The 9,556-nt window shown below is 36.4% G+C and overlaps 1 protein-coding gene across 7 annotated transcripts in view; it reads left to right on the forward strand.

Moving 5' to 3' along the window:
- MYSM1 (Myb like, SWIRM and MPN domains 1) overlaps positions 1–9,243 on the forward strand; it is a 47,823-nt gene extending 38,580 nt beyond the window's left edge. For 5 of the 7 annotated variants that reach the window (XM_036444248.1, XM_036444251.1, XM_036444252.1 and 2 more), the window contains 3 exons: positions 3,121–3,226; positions 3,396–3,453; positions 6,379–9,243. In XM_036444248.1, the coding sequence (XP_036300141.1) occupies positions 3,121–3,226; positions 3,396–3,453; positions 6,379–6,546 (332 nt within the window). In that variant the 3' untranslated portion in view covers positions 6,547–9,243. The remainder of the gene's footprint in view (positions 1–3,120; positions 3,227–3,395; positions 3,454–6,378) is intronic. The other 2 variants (XM_036444249.1, XM_036444253.1) reach the window with 2 other exon arrangements.
- The last annotated feature ends 313 nt before the right edge of the window (positions 9,244–9,556 follow it).

Consider the following 9,556-nt stretch of genomic DNA (forward strand, 5'->3'; position numbering starts at 1 on the left):
TGTCTTCTTTATTCTAACTACCATTCTATGGTACTGTCTTCTCTAGATATTGTCACTGCACATTGTATTTCTCCCCATTAACTCATGAGCTCCTTGAAGGTAGATACTATATTATCCTCAATTTTTCTATTCTGTTTCTAGCATAAGCTGGCATTAAATAGGTGCCAAGTGAATGTTTACGAAATTTCTTTTTATTCTTAATGGTATTATGCCTTCTGTTTGATAAAGACTTCCCAGCATTATCTCCAGTCATTTACTATTCGTTGCTCTGTTCTTTGTGCATCTACTATACCTGTTTCCAGTCTTCATGGTCACTTTGTCTTGGTAAATGGTAATTTATCTAAACTGGGAGCCCCAAAGAGCAGGAACTGTCTTCTTTGTTTTTGTATCTCTGGTAGCACTTAATAGGAAATGACCTCCCCACTCTGTAGAAATTTGTAGAATGAATAGTATTGACATTAACCTCAGTTCAAAATGCACATAGCGCACACACACACACACACACACACACACACACACACATATATATATAATTCTTTAGCCAATATGATTGTATAAAACGTTAAAAAGAAGGAATCACAGATAATTTGTTCTCAATTTAGATAACTTCTTAATCTCATGACCTGTACTCTGATGCTGTTCAATTCAGTAGTTATTAGCCACATAGGACTATTTAAATTAATGAGAATTAAATGCCCCAAATTGGACAAAATTGTGATCCCCAAATTAACCAAACTTACTAACTTGGAAGAATTTCCAGGCATGGCACAAGGAGGAGAAACCTCAACCCAGAGCTAGGCTGACTCTGAGTTGAGGTGATGGAGGTGAGACTAAGGCAGCTAAATTTACAGGACAGAGGCCAGAGATCAGAAGGTCACATAGAGCCAACTAAATTTGTAGAAGATACAAATTTAGTACTTATTAAGATGTGGACCAGCTTAAGCATGTGAAGAAACTACACTAATGGGAGAGAGAATCACTTGAAAGGATTAGAGGGAACAGTACTGGATGTTCACATACGACAATGCACAATTATTCAATGTTAATGAAAAGTTATATTGGGCAGAACTGCTTCTTAAATTACTTGGCCATTATTAACATGCTTATTAGATTTTAATCTTAGGTCCTTTGCTCCTCTTGGCAATCTTCTGGTTCAAGAATTAATCTCTAGAAGCCATGGGATACCTTATTTTTTGGTACTTTTTCTGGCTCTTTCTTCCTTCTTTCCCCCTCTCTCTGACTATCTCTATTTCTCTCTCTCTTGCATATATCCAAATTCTATTTTTTAAATGTCTTTACTGGTTAAGCATTTTCTATACTTCTAATAGGTATGAAATATACTTAGTGATTAGTTTTCTTCTGATTTTTAGTGGATTCAAAAGGAAATTTTTTACTGGTTTTAGTGCCACTTTTTTTACTTCGAAAAATATTCTTAGTACTAAATAGAGCTGTATATAATGTGCTTGTGTGTGCGTGAGCGTGTACATGTGCGTACTTACCATTTTACATCAGAACAGTCTGAAAATGGATTTATTATCTCTCTCTTTGCCCATTTTTGACTTTCATTAGGAGTAGGAGCTTTTCACCTGGATTCAGATCCCTCTGGCAATTATTGGTTATTTTACTTTGGTTAGATTACTTTACCACTTTTATTCTTCTTTGCCACATCCATAAAATGAAAAAAAAATTATCACCTTGCTTATAAGGAGTTGTAAAAGTTGTCAGTAATGTGTGTAAAGTGCTTAGCAAATAGTAGGGTTATTAGTAGCTATAATTATAACCATTGTCTGTGCTTAATAGCTAATCAATGCATATCAAGTGAACGATGATCACCAAAGGGAGTTTGCTTAAAGGAGTCACTCTTAAATTTTTGGAGGTGAGAAATGTAAGGGAGGAGAATTGAGGAATGAAAAAAAGATCAATTATCATCAGGTCCGCTGTTCTCTCCTTCCATACACATGAAAAAAAATCGGGGAAGTATAGCCATATTTTTTTTTCTTATTTTTGGCTTCTGATTTTCTGGCTTTTATTTACTTGAAAAGCCTTATGATGTCAGAAACCCAGTTGAGAGGCAGTATAATGGAAAAGTTAAGAACATAAGCTTGAGACAGAATGCCTGGGCTCAAGTTCTGGCTCCACCTCTTACTGGTTATATATGTCCATGAACATGTTATTAACCTCTCTGTGGCTCAATGTTCTCATTAAAAAAAAAAAAAAAAAAAAAGCCCAGCTGGTGTTGCTCAGTGGTTGAGGGTTGAGTGTCCATCTGTGAGCCAGTAGGTCATGGTTCGATTCCCCGATTCCCCGTCTGGGCTCATGCCCAGGTTGTATGCTTGATCCCCAGTGTGGGGTGGGCAAGAGGCAGCCAATCAATGATTTTTTCTCATCATTGATGTTTCTGTCTCTTTCTCCCCTCCCTTCCTCTCTGAAATCAATAAAAATATATTTAAATACACACATATACACACACACACACAGAAATCTGGCAAACATGATATCATGATATGGTTTAAAATCCAACTTCTTCCACTTGACTAGTCTGAACAGATTGTTTAACCTGTCTCAGCCTCAGTTTTCTTATCTGTTACATAGGAATAATAGTATCTACCTTATAACATTGTTGTAAGCCTTAATATAACCTGTATTTAAAAAAATCACTAGTATGGTTTATGTTTTGGTTTGCTTAGATCAGGCTCAGTTTAAGCCTATTGTCATTCTGGCTCAATTATTAGTAATGCCCCCTTTCACTCAAAAAGTCTTGTTTTAGGTAATAAATTATGTGATCATTTTGCCTCTCACAGTTCCTTGCATATAATTGTCATGCAAATAGAACTTTTCTTTATTATTATTATTATTAATTGCTTGGCATTAATATGCTTGGTGAACTAAGTTCAGCAAGGCAATAAATATTTAATGATGGCTTACTATGTTAAAGTGCTGTTCAGCTGGTCTGCAAAGCTATAGTTGTGAAAACAGTAAAGGGATTTTAAGTAGTTAAAAGGAGATTGAAAGGAGTCCAATGTGCTATCAGAGAAGATAAAATAAATATATAACTAGGGAAAAGGAGATTGGCGTTTTAAGAAATAGTTGATTAAAATGTGCTTCTTTATGTTTTTCTAGGTGTACCTTATAAATTTGAAGTACAGCAGATGTTGGAAGAACCTCAGTGGGGATTAGTGTTTGAAAAGACAAGATGGATAATAGAAAAATATAGACTCTCCCATAGGTACGTGCTGTGGTTTGAGATGGTTGCGTATCTGCAGTATTTCTCATTAAATTGTTTTAGAGAAAACCCAAGTTAAATTGTGATGTATGGCATCAGGGATAGTTTATTACAGAACTGATTAGTTTATAGTACTTGTTTCATCAATCTGTTTTCTTGTTTTTCACAACAGCAGTGTCCCTATGGATAAAATTTTTCGCCGGGATTCTGACCTGACTTGTTTGCAGAAAGTAAGCTGCCTTTATTTTGTTTTATTTTATTTTATTTTATTTTATTAGTCCACCAAAGAAAAAATATGTTCTTTAATGTCACAGATTTTTTCCAAAGAGAATACAGGGGTGAAAAATATTCTCTAACGATTCATAAAAACGGAGCGTGTATATCAGTCCCCACCAGGATCCAACCTTTGGTGTTTAATATATGTTATCCATTTAAATTAAATAGTCTGGATTGAATTTAACATTACAAATTAATTTTTAATTCACAGATATTAAATCCCGACCGTGGAGAGTCAGTTTCTCTTCTAAACAGTAATGAAATCAAAATTTTCTCTCAGACACTTAACTGTGGCTGTCACATTTGTCTTCTTCTTTTCTTATGCCAGACGACAGGCGGAAAGAGAAACAAGCAAGATTCTCCTTTTGCATTTTCTGTGAAATGAAACTGAAATTGAATACTATTGACCCTCTCCAGGTTAGGAGACACTTTCTCCTTCCCTCAGCTGATTCCCTGTAAACTTTGCAAATTAGCTTGCTTTGAGCAATCTGTAAAGGCAGGGGCAGCTCAGCAGTGGAAAAAGCCTTCTTCTTTCCAAAGTGTATTATCTGGACCTACATGACAGTTAATTCTTTATCCTAGATAATTCTTGTATATTCTATATAATAAAAGGCTAATATGCAAATTGTCCCCTCAACCAGGAGTTCAACCAACAGGCAGACCGCCAACCACCCATGTCCCTTCCCCTGCCCCGAGCTGCCTGTCATTGTGGAGATTGGCAGCCTTGTGGCTGAGGCCATCTAGACCTGGTGGCACCTGCTCTTCACCACCTCAGCCCCACTTCCCTGTACTCTGGTCCCGGGGGCCCCGAGGCTCCCCTCTCTGTCACACTTCCTACCCCCACCCCCCACATGACTTGTAACTGTTACGCCCAGACTTTGTGATCCCCAAGGACCACCAAGGAGCCAAGTCCGATGCAATAAACAAAAGAGCCTTTTCCATGCTAGCATGGGCTCTGTCTCACTCACGCCGAGCTGCCTTTATTTTAATTGGTTCCTTTGTTCGAGGATTCTAAAGCTATTTATCTCAATGTGTTTTCCCAGGATGCTTAATGCTTTGTGGATACATTTTCTGTTTCTTTTATTGCTTTTTTTCCTTTTTAAAATTAATTTCTAGGAGAAAATTAGTAATATGTTTTGTTGCCCACACTTGCATATAGAAAAAACACTATTTTAGAATAAATTTGTCAGTGTTAGCTGATAAATTTCTTAGCATATTATTGTACACAATAGAGAACATTTTTCTCATTTTATTAAATTAAAAAGCACCATGTTTCCATTTAGTTTTAACAATTGATCATTTTAAAGAATGGTATTATATATCTAACAATTAAATTTAAATGGTCTTATTTAATTTTCTGGTAGGATATAAGAGTCCTAAATTCTTTTATTTCACTTTTAATTTTGTTTATAAAGGTAATGAATTAAGACCGGTAGACTGGCAACATTTCTCTCTCTTTTTTTGGTAGCAGTTTGGAAATAGAAAATGTAAACATGCTGTTTCTTTTATAATATTTTACCTCCTTCTATTATAACCATTTTATCTGTTTTAAGATTAATATGCACCTTTCCCAGGAAATAGACTGTATAGCATCCTAATTTTAAAATGGTAGAGTCCTGTGTTTGTATTTGCATAGATTTTAAAAAATCTTATCTGAGTTTAAAAATTTTTTATTTTTATTGAATTTAGAGAGAGGGAAAAAGAGAGAAATATTGATCCATCGGCTCTCTCCTGTAGGTCCCATTCTGGGGATCAAGCCCACAATTTGAGCATGAGCCCAGACTGGGAATCAAGCTGGCAGCCTCCTGGTGCATGGGGCAGCACTCAACCAACTGAGCCACATGGGCCAGGCTGGATATTTTGTTTTGTAATGTAGCTACTTAAAAAAAGAACACAGGCCATACCTGGGTGTCTCTCAGTTGGTAGCATCAGCCAGTGCATCAAAAGGTTGCAGGTTCTATTCCTGGTCAGGGGATATACCTAGGTTGCGGGTTCAATCCCTTCTTGGAGCACATGTTGGAGGCAGCTGGTTGATGTTTCTTAAATCAATGTTCCTCTTTCTTACTACCTCTTTAAATACCAATAAAAACATATCCTCAGATGAGCATTTAAAAAAAAAAAGCACAGTCACAAATTTGTCCAAAGTAGAAAGCATCACTTATGCATATACAATATCAAATTTGTTTCCTTATCCTATATAATAAAGAGGTAATATGCAAATTGACCATCATTCTATCACACAAGATGGCCTCCCCCATGTGGACACAAGATGACCAGCAGAGGAGGGCAGTTGAGAGGGACCAGGCCTGCAAGGGAAGGCAGTTGGGGACCTTCAGGCCTGCAGGGGAGGGCAGTTAGGGGCAATCAGGCCGGCAGGGGAGCAGTTAGGCATCGATCAAGCTGGCAGGGGAGTGGTTAGGGGGTGATCAGGCTGGCAGGCAGAAGTGGTTAAGGGCAATAGGCAGGCAGGCAGGCGAGGGTTTGGGATCCAGCAGTCCTGGATTGTGAGAGTGATGCCCGACTGCCCCTTTAGGCCTGATTCCGGGATTGGGCCTAAATGGACAGTCGGACATCCCTCGAGGTGTCCCAGTTTGGAGAAGGTGCAGGCTGGACTGAGGGACACACACATACCCCATGCACGAATTTTGTGCACTGGGCCTCTAATATAAATCATAAAGGAACTAACCTAAGCAGTCAACATTGGCTTCCTATACTCCAGCTGCACAGTTACTATGCACAAGTTTGTGTTCTCCCATATGTAAGAAAAATGTTTATCATTTGAGCATTAGAAAATGTGAGATTTATCATTAAATAAGGATAATAATGTAAACCTTGTACTTTTCATGTGTTCAAATGTAAAACTTTTCTTTTTCAACTAGCTTTTGGAGTGTCTGAGGAAAACTCTGAGCAAAGTGACAAATTGCTTCATCGCTGAAGAATTCTTGACTCAAATAGAAGATTTATTCCTTTCAAGTTATAAAAGCAAGCAGGAGAATGAAGTGGGTGAAGACAACTGTGCTGTAGGTCCAAAGGAATTGTTAATGTAGTGACTTTAAAGTAAGACATTTTAATCTTGACACAGTAGGTCCTATTGTCCTTTACAACCTTGAATGATTGTAATTTAGTTAACAGTGACACAATTTTGATATTTTTCTCTAATTCACAAAATCTGAACTTTGCCACCTAAATCATGTAACAGAAAGGGATAGGGACTTGCTTTTATGTAGTGAGTACCAGAGTTTGTGTAAATGGGTTTGCCACATTGCTCCTGTCCTGTGGGTGTGGCCAGCAAGCAGAGCAGCAGACTGAAGGGCTGTCTGCTTTACTGTTGTATTCAGGTTGATAAGCAGAGTGTGTCTCTAATTTTTATTTCTTCCTGAACTAGTCATTCCATTTTTGGGAACTCATGTCTCATTAGGAGCACTTTCATCCTTTACATGTGTTTTGGTGAGATTTGTTTATGGTTGCAAATATGATATGGATGGGTGGTCCCAGAGGTAATTAACATGGTTGAAAATTACTGATTTAATAAATATAACAACATGCAATGTGAGGCCAGGGGGAGGCCTAAGGAGAAAAATCTTAAAAATAGGGAGGAGCCCCAAAGAAGAGAATCCAATTACCGGTTTTTTAATTATAGATATTTGCTTCCATTTTTTTTTTTTAATATATATCCACAATACTATAGGATATGCCATTCTCTCAACTCTGAAACATTTTGTATGGATTTCAGATATATAAAATAATTAGCTTCAACTATATATCCACACATTAGTGTGTATGTGATAAAACCTCACTTTAACTGCAACACAGATAATCATAACCCTCAAACTAGATTGTTTTTCTATTACCTGCTGTTAGTAGAAAGAGACAAATTACAATAAAGCTTAAAGAAGATATTTACTTTTTTAAAAAAGAAAAAAGCCTTCCAGGACATATTACATATACAACCCAATTTGATATACTTTTTGAATGTAGAACAGAAGTCAGCAAACTTTTTATGTAAAGAGGCAGTTAGTCAATAACTTAGGCTTTGCTGAACACATACTATCTGTCAGACATTCTTTATATCATTTTACAACCCTTAAAAATGTAAAGCCATTCTTAGCTCATAAGCCTCACAAAAAAACAATGCTGCCCATTACCTTCCAACCCCTGCTCTAGAGAATTGCAGATAATTAGGATTTTTTTTCAGATGCATGAGCCTGAGACACTGAAAGATCTTGCATCATTTTCAAACAATAAAACTCAAAATTGTGATTTACATTTAAGTACATTTAAAAAAAAAAACACCTAACAATCATGCTGCCTTATTTATCCTAATTGTAGTTTATTTCTATTAACCATCAAATTTATATCCATTCCCCAACATTCCTATTAATAACAGGTTTGTTATATCTAATCTGGGTATGATCCTGTATTTTACCTTTTTGGTTATAATCAGTAGCCAAGGAGAAATAAGGCAGTACTGGAAGGAGCAGTGAGCCAGTTTTAGATGACCTGGGTCTTGATTCATCCTTGTAATTTTGGGGGATAAGCTTACTAACTTCTTTAGGCCTAGATTCCTGTATATCTGAGATCTGAGTTATCTTCCTGACATCCTTCCAAGTCTGAAATCATATATTTAATTTTAATTGTTGGATCACTCACCTGAAACTTGATATTTTGAGTTGGTATAGTTATAAAATTAGCAAATGTTTTTAAAGAAAACTGGTAGTATTTTCTATTTCTCTATATGCATTTAGAATCAACAATGAAACCTAACATATAAAGCAATTACTTTGGAGATTGGGGGTGTAAGCTCTAGACTAAAACTCAGGAAACTTTAAGAGTTCTTACCCTAATTCTTTTATCAGCTTTGCTGTGTGACTGATAAAATCACATAACCTGTCTGGACCTCAGGTTCTTAATCTAGAATTCAAGGGTCTAATGTTATGATTTAGTATTTATTTCCAAGTGCAGAAAAATCTGTGATTCTGTAAAGTGTAGTAATTCATTTCTTTGTACTCTTCCTTTTGATGTATTTTCCTCATTGTACATGGGGAGCAGATCTTAAAAAATGGTATTAGTTAGCTTTTGTGATCGATAGTACCCAAATTTATGAGTGATGGAAAAGGGTGGAAATTGTTAGAAGCTCTGTTCTCCAATCTGGGTCTCCTGCATGCAAGTGGTTAGCTATATTTACTAAGCCATACTGTGAGGAATGCGAAGGTGCTAATTCTCAGCATTTAGAGATTTGAGAGCACAATTTTTTAAATTAAATATTTTTTTTAAAACAAAATATTCTATTTAAAAACCACATCCTTCCCCATTTTATTTTTGGATAGTGTAATTTTAGAACATTAAAAGTTGTGATATTTCCTCCCCTCCTCCCTCATTCATTTTCCCTGCTTTCTTTTCTTTTCTTAGCATATTCTTAAAACATTTTTGTAGCTGGAAGTACCCACATTTCTGTCACTGCCAACCTTGGGCTATTAGGGTATTGAAGCAGGCAGGTTTTTCTTGGAGAAACAGAAGAAATTTAGAACTGAATGGCAGTGTAGTACAGGAAGTTCAGGAGGCAAGGTCTTAAAGGAGAATATACCTCTTAAATATGTACAGTATTGGAGATAGATTTGAAAACATCCAAGTCTCTTCAAATGAACTTAATTTTTTTCTTCTAGCTTGGCTAGTAAAAATTGACACTATTACTTTGCCAGTGTTAGATTTAGTTCTCTTGAAAAATCTAATCCCAAAGTAACGTTCAAAAAAAGAAAAATCAGTAGAATGAGATCAGACTCTCCTTCCCTCTCCATTATTCTAGTGTTGGTCCATTGGTCCCATATCCAGAACTACCTTATGACTATCACAGGGTCTAAGACACTTTTATCTTCTTGAACCTCTTCCATTAAAAATTAATCCTACATAATAAAAGCCTAATATGCTAAGTGTCCGGTCATCTGGTTGTTCATTCAACCAATCAAAGCATAATATGCTAATGATAGGCTAAGGATGCTTAACCACTTGCTATGACTTATACTGACCACTGGGGGCAGATGTTCCGACCGGTAGGTTAGC

This window comes from Pipistrellus kuhlii, unplaced genomic scaffold (genome assembly GCF_014108245.1).
Source record: "Pipistrellus kuhlii isolate mPipKuh1 unplaced genomic scaffold, mPipKuh1.p scaffold_m20_p_2, whole genome shotgun sequence".
Lineage (NCBI taxonomy): Eukaryota > Metazoa > Chordata > Mammalia > Chiroptera > Vespertilionidae > Pipistrellus > Pipistrellus kuhlii.